The 17,553-nt window shown below is 38.8% G+C and overlaps 1 protein-coding gene across 9 annotated transcripts in view; it reads right to left on the bottom strand.

Moving 5' to 3' along the window:
- The window catches only part of DMXL1 (Dmx like 1), a 99,086-nt gene that overhangs the window by 17,491 nt on the left and 64,042 nt on the right, over nt 1–17,553 (bottom strand). For 4 of the 9 annotated variants that reach the window (XM_044446674.1, XM_044446675.1, XM_044446681.1 and 1 more), the window contains 8 exons: nt 16,462–16,710; nt 15,445–15,558; nt 9,391–9,566; nt 8,101–8,234; nt 7,487–7,572; nt 5,509–5,710; nt 1,814–1,931; nt 670–732 (listed from right to left, as the gene is read on the bottom strand). In XM_044446674.1, the coding sequence (XP_044302609.1) occupies nt 670–732; nt 1,814–1,931; nt 5,509–5,710; nt 7,487–7,572; nt 8,101–8,234; nt 9,391–9,566; nt 15,445–15,558; nt 16,462–16,710 (1,142 nt within the window). The remainder of the gene's footprint in view (nt 1–669; nt 733–1,813; nt 1,932–5,508; nt 5,711–7,486; nt 7,573–8,100; nt 8,235–9,390; nt 9,567–15,444; nt 15,559–16,461; nt 16,711–17,553) is intronic. The other 5 variants (XM_044446676.1, XM_044446677.1, XM_044446678.1 and 2 more) reach the window with 3 other exon arrangements.

Here is a 17,553-nt window from a genome sequence, read left to right as displayed (position 1 = left end):
ATTAGTCAACCTGAGGGTTCATACACAGCTCATTTGACCTCTAAAAGACACATACTTTGTTTTAAAAAGGACTCCATAATGAGTTGGATCCCAATATCCACCTGTGGAAGCAGGTGGGGAGTAGCTGACTTACCAACCCCCTCCTTTCCCCATCAGCTGCCAGATGCCAAGCATGCTCTCTCTTGAGTAGGTGGACCCTACTGAGCAGGGAGGGCAAAAGAGAGGAAGAACAGACAATGGCACATTTTGTGAATGGAGCCACAGCTGTCTCTGCTTAATACCTCATGACCTCCACTTTCTCCCTCAGTTTCTTGTACCACTGTACTCACCCAAGTCCTGAGGGAACATATTCAGGAGCTGGCAGGGAGAAGGGGGTGGAAAGTTCAGCTTCTGGGCACAAATCTGGATCCAGCCCAATATAATGAACTTAATCAATCCTATCCATAAATGCACAAGACAGCTGACATTGGAAAAATCTAAATGTTTCTCAGCATCCTTTCCATTTTATTCAAAAGACCAGAACTAAGTAGACATGATACTTGAATTGAGAGTCTTGAAGATAGTACACTTTAGTTCAGTCAGCATCTTATCACCTTTTCTTAAAAGAATTAACTGGTTTTGATTGTACAAAATATTTTTCCTATATCACTGTTCTCACTGTATATATACCTTATTGGTTCCAGATTCTTCCACTGAAGTACTTTTGATATTTTCATTTTGGTCTTCTAATGACTACACCAGAAAGAATAAATCACATGACAGAAAACAAGATGAACTAACATGCAATTCTAGGTGGCAATGTAAACAGTTATGACATTATGAATATGCAACTTTTAGTGAAACATGTTCCTGTAGTGCTGTAGTCAATTCTTTCAAGCATGTGCTCAGAAGCACATTTCTATAAGTAAAGTCTTTCAGTGATATATTCTGCTTTCCCACTTTCATTAATGCACTAGTGGAACTATTTCATACTTATATGAAGTTCTTTTAATATGAATAGCAAGAGTAGTTTTTTAGAAGGGATAAGAAACTAAGACAACCTATACTATATCCCAGTTGTTCTATTTCTGATTGTTTCAAAGGAAACTATGAAAACAGGGAGACACAAAAGAAAAATGGAAAAAGACAAACTATATGAATTGTGCTATTCCAAATTATTTACAAATGGATGTTAACTTGACAAAATGCTGAGTAGTAAACCAGCTTGGAAAAATTCACAATATCACTATTAAAGAGCCTAAAAGGTCAGAATGGATACTTGAAAAGCTTGGAATCAATAGCCACAACCAAAGTCATATAGTTGGAATTATGAAACAGGCATGGCAAGGGGTATAGCAGACTTTCAATATTAGTGACACTTTCTGGCTAGGTGACAAATAAATAGCAGACAAATAAATTTACATAATCATCAAATACTGCATTATGAAGGCAAATGGGTGGATATGCTACATTATCTTAATACCCACCAGCCCAGCCTTGTTTCGTTTAGATGTTTTAGATTACAGTTCATCATCATGCTCGATCATTGGCCATGCTGGCAGAGAGTGACAGAAGTTGAAGACCAAAGATCTAGAGGGTATCTGGCATTAGTCCAATTCATTGTTGCAATGTGCAGCAAGATGCATGTAGCATATAAAATTGTATCTGCACATAAATTTATGCTTTACGTTTCAGGCTTGAGATATCCTGGAAGGTAGGTTAAGTAGACTTGGCAAGGAAAAGGCAGAAAACTTCAAGTTCAAAACCTCTGAGGAACACGTGCTTAAGGAATAGTCAACAGTATTTAATTTCTATATAAGCCTACAATACAGACCTCATTAAAGCATCTCTTCTTTGTAAATATGTTTCTGATGAAGGTTTCTTGGACCATTTCTTGTTTTATGAGATACTGCCAAAGTCTCTTCACAGACAATGCATTATTACTTTTAGAACTAAAATGAAAACAAGAATTATATATAGAAGTTAATATATGTACGAGTCTATGAAAACAGAAACTACAGCAAATCTTGAAATCTGAACAAGGAGCAGCTGCTGCAGTTGCATAAGCAGCACACCTGCTCCTAGTGCATGTCTTGAGCAGATTCGCAGCTACTGATAGTAATGAACATGAAGCAGCATGAGCCTGTAACAGATATGCTTTAAAGCATCTCTGCAGTTACACTGTGAGAGCTATGCATACACAGGTAAAGTACATCTTTTAAATTCCTCCCAAACAGAAGGCATGCTCTTCTCTTTCAGCTAACTGTTCTACTTGCCTTTTGTCCAGTTGCATGGGAAAAGAGAATGCCTTCCCAGAGGTCATTTGCTGAATGAACCAATGCAAAATCACTGCATATAATCTCAATGTCTACTGTGGGATTGTTGTGCATCTGCAAGAAGCCACATAGGGCTTCTTTGCACAAGGGTTTTACATTAGTGCTGTCTCACTATGTTGTAAAAGAGGCTCTCACTACATACTTTCCTACATGATGCCATGTAGTGGTTTAAATCATTTCATGGAACTGCCCAAGGAGAGTGCCATGGAAACACAGCATAATTTTGGTTGTGATTCCTTGCCCGCTTGCTCCCCTTCCCCTTGAAGAACTCAGTAGCCATGGCTGAGCTGAGGAAGGCTGTAGCTGCACTGCAACACACATTCAGAAACACAGCCAAGCATTCTTCTATTCCACAACACATGCACATTGTACAATGTGTCCTGTGCAGGTTCTTCTTGTTCCCTCATGGAAGGAAGCCACTCACCAGATAGTCTGAGAAAGCTTAACAGTTTGCCTCACTCGTTTCTCTCTTCTTTTGTCTGTGTGCATGTTGCAGAGGGGTGTTACATAAGATCACTATGGTGTTATTTCAGTTCTGTGCCACTTCTCAGGTACAGGTTCCTATCTAGGTGCACTTTCATGGTGGGTGGGTGGTGGGGGAGGGTTACTGTGATTGTGTAATTTGTTACAGCTTACAGTCCCTCCACCCAAAAGGAAGTCAGTACAGTCATCTCCCCTGCAGGCTTCCCCTGCCAACAGATAACTCCATTTGATGAATGTGATTCATTTGTGAGTAAGGCCACTGATAATCAGATTTACTTCTGACTAGCCATGTGCTTCAACTGGTTGTTTGTTGAGCAGGCGGACAAAGCAGGCAAAAAGGAAGGCCTGAAGAAATAGCACCAATATTATTTCTACAGGAGGCAAGGCATTTACAAGTCAGAAAGAGAGGGAGAAAAAAGATATGAGAGTGGCACGGGGACAGGAAAGCAATGGAAGGCTCTTTGAGTGGCTGGAGCCCCTTAAATGTCCTTACATCACTCCTTCCCATACACCTCCTTGCCTACGCCTTTGCCCCAAATGTCCAACAGACTGAGAATGTCCCGTTTCCACCAAGACCTCTGCCTGCCCCTTTGTATTGCAATGAAACCAGCCATGCAGAAAGAAACAAGGAGGAAGGCGCCATCGGTCTGCTGCAAACACACACAACAGCACTGGCAGAATGGGACAGAGCTGGAAGTGCAAACTAAGGTGATGCCATGCATAGCTCCCACTCTCTCTCTCTCTGTCGACATCACAACAACACTCCCCAAGAATAACAGTACAAAAGTAAACTGGCCTTTGGTGGAGAGTTCAAAGTGATACTAAAAATAATGTTCCATTTTCTCCATTTAGGAGAAAAAATGCTAACAGCAGTTAAAACTGTCGGGCCATCATTGGATGACAACAATTTCATATAGAGGCCCCAGAAATTTCTGTGAGTGAAGGATCATAAGCACACAGCAAATGCCTTGTATAAAGAAGCCCTTAAAGAATATTTGTTACTGGCAAGCCTTATGTCACCTTTTTCCTACTACAATGAGAAATTATTGAGCTGATTTTCTAGGAGCTGGGAACAGAAGTCTTATGAAAAGACTGAAGCCATGCTGTTGCAACAAGTGTCTCTTTCCTGACATCTGTGACTCATTCTTCACAAAAGTTCAAAGTATGCCTCACGGTGGAGACTTGCACGTAATATTTCATGCTCCAAAATCCTAATTGACTTGGAGTGTTGCTGCAGCTCTTTCCTAATATAATACACTACACCTGACACCCTTCTGTAACACCACAGGTTATATGGTTCTGCACATATAAGTACAGACCTAGTTCCATCTCACTGGTATTACGGTCAGTGTTAACTTTAATTTTCCCTGCATAATACATATCGATGAAGGTAAAGCTTTTCTGACTGATTGCAATTCCAGTAAATTAATATGGACATTCAACTGCTGAACCAAACACTTTGCCACTGACTGAAAGATCTTTTAAACTGCAACACGCAATACAGAAAGCACTCTGTGTATTAAGACCCAACTGACGGCGCAGTATTACCAAGAATCTCAGTCACTACTGAAAGGCAATTCTGGACTTCTATTGTGATCTCTGCTACAGCTATGGAAAGAGACTATCAATCTATTATTAAGAGATGTAGGTGTATGAAGGTAGACAACAAGTCACAAAACCACATGTACCCAAGTTGCAACATCAGTAAATCACCAGAAGTTCTGTGAAGAAGCCATTGGCACCTCAAGATGAACAAGACTTTTTCTTGACTTTTGCATATTGACAATGGTTCTGTGACTGAGTAAGCTGCTGCAGATACTATTTACTTAATTTATATTCTGCTTTTCTTTCTTCCAAGTGACTCAAGATGGTTAATATAATTCTGCTTCTCATAATCTGATCATCCCAACAACAGCCTTAAAAGATAGGTTGGGCTGAGGATTTGTGACTGGCCCAAAGTCACCCAATGAGCTGCATGGCTAATAGAGCCCAGATTGCCTGAGTCCCAGGCCCACACTACACTACACTGGCTCTACACCATACTATGAAGATAGAACCTGCATAGTTGAAAACACAGTCTTTCCCAACCTGGAAACCCCAGCCAGCATGATGATCATGCATGATGAAAGCTGTAGTCCAGAATATCTGGAGGCTGTCAGGTTGGGGAAGGCAAGATTAGCATAATGTTCTGAAAACCTGCTGAACTCTGAAACAATCATGAAAGGACTTCAAGGAATGTACCATGAATTTGGTGTTCCCCAACTTCTCAGAAAATGATCAGTTTGAGAACCACATTATTTATTTAGAAGTTAGCAGGTCTGAATTAAGCATCACTTTCAAATCCTAAGTGATTCATCCCTCACATAGTTATGGATACATACAGAACTGTAAACATCTAAAAAAAATGTAGTGTGTGAAGTGTTATCCTTTATCTTAGTGCTTACATGCTCTGAGGTAAATAACCATCTTATACTACAAATCTGATTTAAGACTGTCATTGTGCCTGAGCATTTCAAAGAGTCACACAAGCCTCTGTTCCACATACACTTCTAATAAGAATTCATCCTGCTAGTTATAGTGTAAGATTAAACGTGATGCAGATGGCAGAGTGTGATTATGAAAATGGCAGTGAAAATATGCATTTTGAGAAATTTAACAGACATTACTGAAGAATAAATTTTAATACTGTTCATTCACTGTACACACTTACCTGAAAGGGGTATTTGTTGGTTCTAAGAGGGCTTTGTGACGAAGTAGTGCAGGACCTGAAGAAGATACATCTTGTGAAGTATGAATAGAAATGAAATTGTCTGGTGGGCCACCATGCATTTCAAGTCGTCTAAGAAGAACTTGTTCCCAGCGCTGAAGCAGCTTCAGAACTGCATGACACAGTGGAGAGCTAACTGGAAGCTCTGCAAGCAAAGTAAGATTTTTCTTATTTCCAAGCTTTTCTATGAAGATTACATCCCTAGTATGCTTTATACCACAGTCATCCCCAAGATACGTAATTTACTCTCTTAAAGGAACATAGATTTTTCCCATCAAGATTGATTTGAACTTCAGAGTTAACTATTCCTGTAGAAAGTCAACTGCATGCAAATTAGCAAGTGTTAATGATAATGGACTGCAGAGGCAGTTATTACAGCAAAGATGAAGGAGGCCAAAGTTCTTCAGTCCAATTCTAAAAACCTTAGTGAGTTAAAATGGTGCTTCGTTTGCTTAAGATTAGTGCATTTGTCAAGTACTTTCTATGGTTCAACAAAAGACAGGCAGTTCTCACAGGCACATGGATCCTGCACATTGGCAGAGAAAGAACAGTAAGTCTTTTAAGGGAAAGTTAAAGCACACTGACTTGATATAAAGATCTACTTGATCTTGAGATACACTTGTATACACTCAAGTCCTACTTAAAGACTTCTCACAGGCCTCCAACTGGCCACTGTGTGACCAGAATACTGAACTAGCCAGCACTGATGCTGGTTTGATGCAGCATAGCTGCTCTTGTGCTCTCACCACAACTCTTGTCATACTCAGCCAATGTGGCCAATGGCCATGTAGGCTGAGGTTGTTGGGAGTTTAATCCAGCACATCTGGAAGGCTCTACACTGGGGAAGACTATTCTAAAAGAGCGCATCTTTTCTGGCATGAAATGTTTGCTGTTTCTATGTCTAACACGCAAAACTATTACATTTAAAAACTGCACACCCCATTCACTTTGAAGGTTCAATCACAATGAGTTCAAGGGAAGTCAGTTCATCATTAGTGATATAGTTTTCCATCTACAGATTTCAAGAAGCAAATGATTAGGACAACTGATTCTCTCACTTCTTCCTTTACCTGAGGTTATGTTTTCCTCCCAACCCCACCTCATGTTTTTCAGAAAAGCAACATTGTATTTTACACTAGTGAAAAAAAAGTCAATGTGTTAATGATGTCTTGCCAGCTAACTCCCTACGTAGCCTATCTACTTATGTTGGCATCCGCTGAATGATCTGTTTCCTTTACTTCTGTTAAAAATAGTGAGGTAAATATTGGTCAGTGGTCAATACTGATCTCCAAGGACAGTTACCTTATTAAATTCTCCAATTGCAGCAAACGGTGACCTCCCTCTAAGAAAGCAAATTCCTCTCTTTCTTACCCCTCCATCAACCCAGTCATAGGCTAGGAGATGCTACTGACTGCTGGCAAAGCAGATGTTGCACTTCCTTTTCTAACATTTGTAATTCATGCTTTTCTTGGAAGCACCCTGGGGCCTGGACTGGGGAAAGTAGGTACTGCGGATACTTAAGAGCTAAAGTCTTGTTATATATGAGCTGGGAAATGCCAGGTAAGCACAGGCCCAGAGGTATCTACTCAGAGCTCGGCTCCTCTCAGGAAGCTCTCCCTCTTTGTCTGTTTAGTTCTTCATGCTGCCAGTTTCTATCCACTTGACTCTCTGGATGCTTTTTTCCCTTTTTGTTTCCTTTTGTCTGCCCTTTCATTCTGCTCACTGCTTTTCAGCAACTCCAACCTGTCTTCCTTCCCTGCCTGACTTTTTATTTTCCCTCTGATCCCCACACTGACTCATTTCTCCCAGTGGTGGCTTCTCAGCTGGACTGGCAATCAAGGGAGCTGTCATTACCCAGCAATTCAGAAGGCACCAAGCCCAGCCAGAGTCCTTCCACTGATGCTTGGAGGCAGGCTATTACCTGAGAGATCATGCCCAGCCAAAGGGTAGAATGTCTTCAAGTTACGAAGAACCAGTTGAACCATAGCCAGCCGCATCAGCAACCAACTAAACCAAACACAAAAAAATTTATTGGCCTTTTTAGCAATACTCAGAAAGCAATTCCAAACATAAGTGCATATTATTATAACATGTTTACAAATTTCCAAACATGCATTTGTAAATTGTGCACTTAAAAAATGTACACATTAAGAAATGCAGTATGAAGTTCATTCTTAATATCTTTAAAAATGCAGACATTTGGAAATTCACACTTTTTAAAATGTGCACTTTTACAAAGGAACACTTAAAGTGCATGATTTAAAGTGTATTCTTTAGAAATTAGCATTTTCATGCTTTTGCCAGTGGGGGAAAATACACATTTTTAAAGAATTTGCACTTTTCCCTATCAAACAAGTTTTAAAAAAATCACATCACAAATGAGAATGGGAGCACGTTGAAGTGAAGTGAAATGTGGGAATGTACTTGCGCCCAGAAGCATCTCTGTGTTGGGAAGGGTTTGCCTCTTTCATTCATTTTTCCCATTTCACAGACAAAAATATATAATCAAGTAAAGTAATGCATCAAATTTTATACCTATATGAATTTGAATTTGAATGCTCCTGCAGCTTCAGGTCTGATGAGAAAGCTCCATCGTCTTCTTCATCACTGCTTTCCTGACTTTCTTCTGAATCATATTCAAATCTAGTTTGTGATGATGGAAGAAATGGCTGAAAGAACAAAGATTAAGAACTGTATAATTTCAATCCAAACCAAAACGCCCCAAAATCCCACACATGCCAGAATATACTTGTTTTAAATACTTTATTTTTAAAATAATACTTTAAAAAGGTGTTTAAAATAAATACTTACAAAAATTTACATGTATTTGAATTTCAGAACAGTTATGATGAAGGGTAAAAACAACAAACAAAACCTACTTTTATGTCTCCCAGTCTTATTAATGCAACCAGGAAAAATGTCAGGACTCCTTTCTATCAAATGCACCTACTTTTTTAAAAGGCTAAACTTTTTGTCTTACATTTTCTTCCCATGTTATGTGAATCAGCTAGTATAAGACTCTTCTTCCTAGCTGGCTTTTACAAATTAGACTGGCTTATAGATCTTCTCATGTAGTAGATTTTCACTTGCATAACAATATTATTGGTCTTACTTGATTGCATTTATATCCCACCTGTTTTCCTTTTGTGAGGAACCCTGTGAGGTAGGATAGACTGAGAGTGAGTGACTGTCCCAAAGTCACTCAGAGAGTTTCAGTAGTTGAATGGAGACTAGAACCCAGATCTCCCAGGCCCCCAGTATGACACTGTAATCACCATACCACACTGATTTTAGATATAATGGGCTGACATTCAAACAGGACTATTTCAGTGATTTAGGTGCTGCCATGATATAAAGTTATCTCATCAAAAGGTAGTTGCATGAAAAGAAACTGAGCATCTGAAGACAAAAATCCCGCTGTCACTCTAGCCATCACATAAAAATGGTTAGGTAGTAATGGTGTGAACACTGCTTTGTAATTAGTTTTGTATTAGTGACAGCAGGAAGCAGCAAATATAGAATGTAGCTGATTCTGCTTCCTTTCAAGAAATATAGTAGGGCATATCAACAAGATGAAGTTGGCTTGATAGACCCTGGTTATCCCAACTAACTGCAGAAGGAATTGCTGCCATAGTTCTGTTAAAACACACACTCTGCATATTTCTCACTTAGATGAAATTGATGATTTTATTTGAAAAATTTAAGCCATTTATGAGAACACTAGTTAGAAGCAGGAGTTGACAGTCCTTTCCCTTGAGATTCAAGTCTACAAAGTTCACTTGTCATTTCTTCCACTTGTTAAAATGAGCCCTCCCCTGCTAATACCTTTGCTATGAAGTAGTCCCAGATACTAAGTTCAGGAGGAATAAATTTCTCCTTGTAATTTGAAGAGTCTTGCTCTATTGAGGGTGAAGTAGTCTGCAAATTCTCTTTTGGAGATGATTTTGATGACAGTCTAAATCGTTTATGTTGCTTCTCAGAATCATCTACAGGAGAAGAGGCTACAAAGAGAAAAAGATTCATCTTTATAGTAATGAAATGAAGGAAAATGAAAGATTTTGCCTTTATTGACAAATCATTGGAGCAGATCTTTTAAAAGAATATCTCACTCAAACATGAAACACCAATTTCTACCAAGTCTAGTCCCTATTACATTTAGAAAATCAGGATTCCTAATTTTCAATTTTAATATTCTCTCCTTTACTCCTCCATCTCCAAGGAAGTGATTCTGCTGCATCTCTTTAACACAACTTTCATAACTTTTATTTTTGCCTGAAAACAACACCCTTCAACAACTAGGTATATTATCTTTTCAATTCTCACGGTGTAAATTATCTTGAAGTTCTTCTGAACAGAATTAGATATATTAAAAATTAATTTGGGGCATACAATTTGCATGGTTTGTTTTAACGCTATAGATAGAAAATACTCATTGACAGAAACAGTTCATACATTCTAAATGTTTTGTCAATACATCTTATTAACAGTTCACAAAATACTCTTTCCAGCTGTAACTTACCTTAAAGATAAAAAAAGATGTTAATACAAAGTCTTTTGAAACTTTGCCAGCACAATGAACATGCACATGCATTGCTTAATATAAAGCATTAATTTTTGAGCTCAACAAAAATAAAAGCTTACTATTATATGTTGAAATAAAGGCACAGAAAAATACGCTTGCAAAAAGTGTTACATGATACAGAAAAATATGGTTCTTTTGAATTCCCACTCCTCACCTCCATCTAAGAAGTAATCACTATGTTTATTTCTTACTTTGATTTAGATTATATTATTTAGGCCTGAAACATGAGCAATCTATTAATTACGAAGTCACACTAAAAAGGATTGTTTAAACTTGCTTTAAAGTTGTTTATGATTGCTATGTTAGGCAGAAAATCTTTTGTAATACAAGTCCTTACAACACAAATAAATAAACAGAAAATTTTCTAACACACTTATCTATCAATATTAACAAATAAATGTAAGGTGATCAGTTCTTCATGGGCAAGTTGACAAATTCCCGCTAAAAATTACATTATTCTATTTTCAAAGAACTGACCTTTCTTAAGTAGGAGAAATATGGAGATGTATTAAAAAGCATTTCTCAATAGCCATCACAAACTGTATCATGTTCGGCACAAGCAAGAAGATTCTGAGCACTTTTTAGCTTGCAATGAGAAATTACAAGTATCAGCACAGCCAATTTGCATTCCGTTTGTCATATGAAGCCCAAACAGCTTGAAATATGTTTAGTAGTTTGCTATAACTATTTGGCATGACACATCTTTAGTGTTCTCTTGTACTGCCAAGCAACTGAGCACATTAAATGAGGAGCAATATGGATTTCTAGAACTTGTCTTGAAAGAAGTAGTTGCACATGTGTTCCATACAACTCTGACCTCTCTACAGTATTCAGGATTGCCCAGCATGTATTACAGCTAAGCAGGTATCTGAACCTCCTTATCAGATATCCAAACAAAGCACTTTTATGTATTGTAGCACATAGGTTCATAGTACAGCACAAATTTTAATAACCATACTCTACCCTTCTCTGCATCATCACCTCTGAAAATTCATTTGACTGTTTTACAGAATGGCCCCTTCTGTTGCTGCTCTTTCCATAGGTCTCTATGGTGCTTGTTCAAAAATGGAAAAATGGAGCTCCTAGGTATGGATGGCAGGAAAAAACCATAGTGGAGTGTGAAAACCAGACAAACCACTGGTTTTTTTCTCTCCATGGTTTCCAGATGCTGAATGTACAGTGCTGAGATTCCAGAACTGGGACCAACAACAGTCCAACTAGGGTAAAAAAAACACCCCACTGAGACAGTTTTGCATACAGACTTGATCAGAAATAGCTACTCAATCCTACCATTAGAACACTAAGAACTCTTTTACACACTGGTGTGGACACGAGTTATTTGTTGAACATATAAGCCTTTGCATGAGCAGGCTTCCATTCAGAATGCTCCAGCTGGTGGAAAGAGCAAAGAACATATTTGATGTTTCTCCTCTCAATTTGAATACTATCATGGGCGGGGGGGGGGGTGCCCCAAGCAATTTGATTTGAGGAGAGGGAATAGATGAACATTGGCTCTCCCACCTCTGTTTCATCAGCGAAAATGCCCTGAAGCATTTTCCATGAATGGAAAGAGCCCTTCCATTCATAGAAAGATGGCTACAGGTCCAACTCACTATTTATTTGATTTGTAGGTTGCCCCCTTGGCCACAGGATCTCTGGGCATCTAACAACATATGATGCAGCAATTAACAATGAATTCAAATATATATTAAATTAAAATAGGGTAACCAGCAATAAAAAATAAAATAAATAAAATAAGCTAAAATATGATATAGGGGGAGATAAAATTAAACATTCAATATATTATGCCATTTAAAATAACCTGAAAAGCATATAAAATGAAAATTATACATAATTAAATAAAATTATATGGCTATAAAATCATAATATAACTGCAGCAAGTAACAATGTAGAAACAATTAAAACCATTAAACCAATTGGTGAAACAGAAACATTTTTAACTGGCATCTAAAATAATAAAGAGATGACACCAGCTGGATTTCTGATGGAAGCAAATTCCATAGCTGGGTGTTATTACAGAGAAAGCCCTTCTCCTTGCTGTGTCCTCCTTTACTTCATTGGAGGCAGAAATAAGTAGAAGAGTCTCATATGATGACCTCAGTGATCAGGTTAGTATATAAGGAGATAAGCGTTCCATCAGATACCCTGATCCCAAACCATTTATGGCAGTGGTGGCGAACCTATGGCACATATGCCACAGTGGGCACGCAGAGCCCTCTCTGTTGGCATCCGAACCAAGTCGCCCCAGCAGCTGAGCATCGGATAACAGCGCATGTAGGGGCCATGCGCATGCTCAGAAAGGAGTAGCAGTGCCAGGTGATGATGTCATTAACCGCGACTGGTCCGAGCTGTCGCATGGCCGGTCAGTGCACTGCCAAGTGTGTGTGTGTGTGTGTATTTGCTTGGACTGGCTGTGAGGTGTTTTTTCTAAACTAAAACCTCAGTTTTCAGGTTTTATTGGCAGTGTTGGCACTTTGCGATAAAGAAGTGGGTTTTGGGTTGCAGTTTGGGCACTTGGTCTCTTAAAGGTTCACCATCACTGATTTAGGGCTTTATATGTTATCCTAAGCACCTTGAATTGGGCCCACACAGCAAACGACAGCCAATGTAGCCTGCGCAGGACTGGTGTAATGTATTAACAAGCGCCTGTTCTTGTCAGCAGATATGCTGCCTGATCTTGAACAAGCTGCAGGACTGTTTTCAAGGGCAGCCCCAATTTCTTTAAGCATAAGCAAATGTTTTTGCCTAACTGTACAACTATTCATACACAAAAAGTGCACCATAGAGCATGTACATAACTACTGTAGAATCTTTCTACACCTTTCAGCCACACATCCATGAACTGTGCCTGTGACATGAAAGCAAACTGAGACTCCTTGCTAATTATTTAAATTAATATATAGATCTTTTGCCAGAGATGGCACTCAAGGTGGCAGACAATACAATACAAATTTAAAACAAGCTTTTCATTAAAGCTTAACATTAAAACACAACAAAAGAAACAGACTGCATAAAAATTAAGCAAATATAAATCCTACAGCATCAGAGGAGTTTATATGCCAAAGGCCTATTGATATAAAAACATTATAAAATATTCCTGTCTGCCTATGGAAAGGCAGCAGAAATGAGGCCAACCTAACCTCTCTTGCCAGGGAGCTCCAGAGCAGGGGAACAGCCAATGAGGCCTTTTCTTCCATTCTCATAAAATGTTCCTCTGATGGAAGTGGGACCAAGAGAGGGGCTCCCATGAAACCTGGGCAAATCCCCTATGGGAGAAGGTGGTCTTTCAGGTAGCCTGGTTCCAAGCATACAGGGCTTCATGGATCATTACAAGCACTTTGAATTGTGCCCTGAAAGAGCAGTTATTAGTGAAACAGATGTATGAAAGGGCACATGCTCTATGTAACAGGGCCCAGGCAATGTTGTCTGCTACATCTTGAACCTGCTGCTTCAAAACAGTCTTCAGCAGCAACCTCATATAGACTGTGTTACAATAGTCCAAATGGGATGCAGCTAAGACAAACAGGTAGGTAGTTCTGCCCTCTCAAAGACCAGTTAGCACATGGGACTGTACTGTGTAAACACACTCCTAACCACCAACAGAACCTGGGCTTTCAAATTGCAGGCTGTGATCTTGAGTCTTCAGGGAGACTGCCACCACTAGTGCTGCAGGCTGTTCCCTGATCTGCCTTTTCAAGTAGTTAGAGCACCTCCTTCTTGTCTGACCAGAAAGCCTGGATTAACTTTCAAACTAGTTACTCTCTGTCAGTCCATTACTGACATCAGACACATATTTAGATAGAGCAATGAGAGAGAATTGGGTAATGCTAGCATACCAGAAGCACCAGATAGCCTTTCCCCAGAAGTTTCATGTATATGTTAAATAGCATGGGAAACAAAATGGAATCCTAAAAACACCACAGGCCAACAGACAGAGCATGGAAATGGGCTCCCCCAGCACCAACTACTCAAATTGCACCACAAACCAGTGCCAATCCTGCTACTATGGGCCCCTAATCTGGAGATGTACTATATTATCTTGAAGCCACTTGTTATTAGAGGCTTTACAACTAGCAAACAGTCATTAACTATTACGTACAAACATGAACTTGCAACCCAAACTTTCCAGACTAAAACTTCAATACTACATAAACTAAAGTGTAAAAGTACAAATGTATTCACTTTCAGAACAGTTTTGTTTTAAATTGTCTGTTACCCTTTAAAGTTGCCTGCAATCAAATATAAATTTGTCTGGGTAAGAAACATTTCACTCAAAGTTCCACTGAATTAAGATTACATGTACACATCAACCCAGATTATATATACACATCCCTATTGCTTCTCTGAAATAAGTTGAAAAAAGGTGTTAATCCTGAACTGTGTACTTGGATGCAAGTTCCACTGAAATCAGTTTTACTTGCTTATGAGTAAAAGTGTTTCAGCGATGACAACAATTGGGCATTCTGACATAAAGGGACAGACAAACTACAACCCCAATCAGTCCATTATCAAAATCATGTTCAGGATTCTGCCTTCCACAATCTCTCCTGTTTCACTATTGATATAACCTATTCTAACTCATATGCTAAACACTTCTACTGCAAACTTTAATTTGACTTTACTAAAATATCACTTATGTTGTATTATGAATGGCCAGTTGAATATAGAGCAGCAATTTCTTACAATTCTGAAAATAGGTTAGGAGAATGCTGATGATTACACAAGCTCTTCTCTGCCAAAGCCTTTCTGTGTCATTTATGCCAATCACAGATCAAATAATAATAAAGCCAGAAATATGAAAAGCAGTCACATCACCAGATCATTTGCAAATTCTATAAATGTATATTATTCACTATACTTCACTAATCTTCTATGGCTACTGAATTCAGTTTCATTGTGAGACAAAGATTTTGATACACTAAATTAATATGTAGAAATCCACAGCCATATGCATATGGTCATGTGACACAAAACAAGCAGTCTTAATGAACAAAAGTATTCTGCATTTTTCTGATTATTGCAAGCCATGGCGTTCCTTCAATACTGAAAATATTTTAAAACTGATTTAATAGGGAGTGTACCAAATATATGAACAACCAATAAATTTTTCTTTCAAAATCACATACAATTTAGCTAAGATAATTGAGAAAGTGCACAATTAAATGTGAGGTCATGACTTACAAACAGATTTGTTTCTTTGTAGTTTTATTTATAAATATGCAATATCACATATCAGCACTGGATTAAAAAGCCTAAAACTGGAGCTAGTATCTTGCCTGCAGGTTTGGTAGGACTATGAGTACTGATGGCTGTTAGAGATTTGGTAAACCCCACACATTCCATGGAGAATACTACTACCTGGTGCGGGCTAGGCATAGGGAAGTGCCTACCTGCCAAAGAGAGAAAACACAGACTGCTCTTAGATGGAATATGGCTGTCAAACATAAGATAAATTAATTTTTCACCAATCATTTAAATATCATGCCCATATGTTGTCATAAACAGACGTTTAAAAGATTGTACAGAAAATGTTTATAAAATGCTTTTATATCAGAACTATTACCTTCTTTGTATTGGTTATGCAGTGCACAAGGTAGCTATTCAGTTACACTGGAATAATTTATAGTATAATACTGTGCATGTTTACTTCAGAACCAAGAACCAAGCTCCTGTGACTACAACCCTTTTTTCCACTTAAATAACCCGAAAGACTTGAATCCCATCAAATTACTTGCTTATATGTGAATGTGGCCGTTATGATGAAAGGGCAGCACTGACTGCACTTAATACTAAGCAATTATTCAACACTACATGGATGAAGAGAACGGAGCCTATACAAAGCCTCAAGATTCTGTGTACTCCTGATAGACTGGGGGTGGGGGCAGAAGGAAGACTAAAGCAGAATTCAATTTCACTTTAGAAGATTCCTAACTTCTTGTTAGTAGCTAGTAAGAAACTTCAAGCAAATTTCTAAACAACCACCACACCCTGGACTGTTTTCTTGGCTTCTTTCAGAGCATTTAGAAACACAATTCCTGATAGTATGTCACAATAAAGCAAGAATCTGCTAAAGTGAGGTAGCTTCTGGTTTATTCCTCTTCCTGATTACATGGGAGTAGAAGGGGAGGTGTATGAAGCCAGCATTCTCAGGGCTCCTTTCTACTCAGGCACATAGCACTAAATTATGCTTTATCATAATGGCATAGTGCCATATAGCCTAAGCCAGTTTGCATTAAGAAGGCACTGAGTCTAAAGTTTTTTTTATCAGTGAATGAGAAAGAGAATGAACTAACCCATCTTTGGTGTTTGTTGAACTTGTCCTTTCTTGGGAATCTTCGCTCCTCCACCAAACACAGCAAACCACATTTTGTCATTAAGAGGATGGGCCACAATTCTGTACAGCTCATTGCTGGAATGCATTGCTAGGCCATGGATGAAGAGACTAAGGTAGACTGCTGTCAGAATTTCACACAACAAAACTGTGATTCCAGATTGAGCTTCTTCCCCGGCATGATTCAGTAATTGTATAAAAGCCACTACTCCTAGAAAGAACAAAACCACCATTTAATATGAGACAAGTAAAATACAAAACAGGAACAACTTGCAATTCACCCAAGAGATAATGCAATGTTGGTGACTGAGGGCATCTGCAGGAACTACTGCAAACCATTCTAAGATACAGGCCCTATTTGCATGCAACAGAGACAAATTGTGGGCTTACTAAGGCTGATTGCTGTAGCAAAGGCTCAGCATGTACTACCATCATTCTGAAAATGCAGTCTTTAATAGGCTCAATTGTACATTGCTCTGTGCCATCATGAGACCTGGGACATTACAGATTAAGCACCCATAGATTAACCTAACAGGTAATTGGGTTCATTAACCCACAATGAATCCCTAATATCCAGGTTCTCAAATAGAATGGAATGGAATGGTATAGAGTAGGAAGGGGCCAATAAGGCCACTGAGCCCAACCCATTGCGCTGCTTCCATATGTGGTAACCCATGTGGCTGCACGCCTGTGCCTTTCCAGTTTAGCAAAATTGACTCAACATGCTAGCGCAATGTATAGCTATGCAGGCATTCACAAGTCACAGAGCAACCTCTAACAGTAAGATACAGCAGTAACCCTACTTCAATTGTGTGCTAATTGCCCCACAATTTGCCACCATTATTATGCAAACTAGGTCAATGCAACAGTGTGGTCTATAATTAGTATAAAAACTATATTAAGATATTGTGAGAGAGAGCTCTCTATTCTGGAATATTAAAAGGTCTGGAAACCCAGGACCTTTTCATGCACCTTTTCACCAAGTCTGTTTCAGAAAGCTGATTAAGCCATGATATGCACATAAATGCCCACAGCAATTACAAATTGTGTTCAC

Source organism: Varanus komodoensis, unplaced genomic scaffold, assembly GCF_004798865.1.
Source record: "Varanus komodoensis strain SLA01 unplaced genomic scaffold, ASM479886v1 scaffold5, whole genome shotgun sequence".
In the NCBI taxonomy this organism is placed as follows: domain Eukaryota; kingdom Metazoa; phylum Chordata; class Lepidosauria; order Squamata; family Varanidae; genus Varanus; species Varanus komodoensis.
Note: the sequence above shows the minus strand (reverse complement) of the source record. Positions and strands in the feature narration are given on the sequence as shown.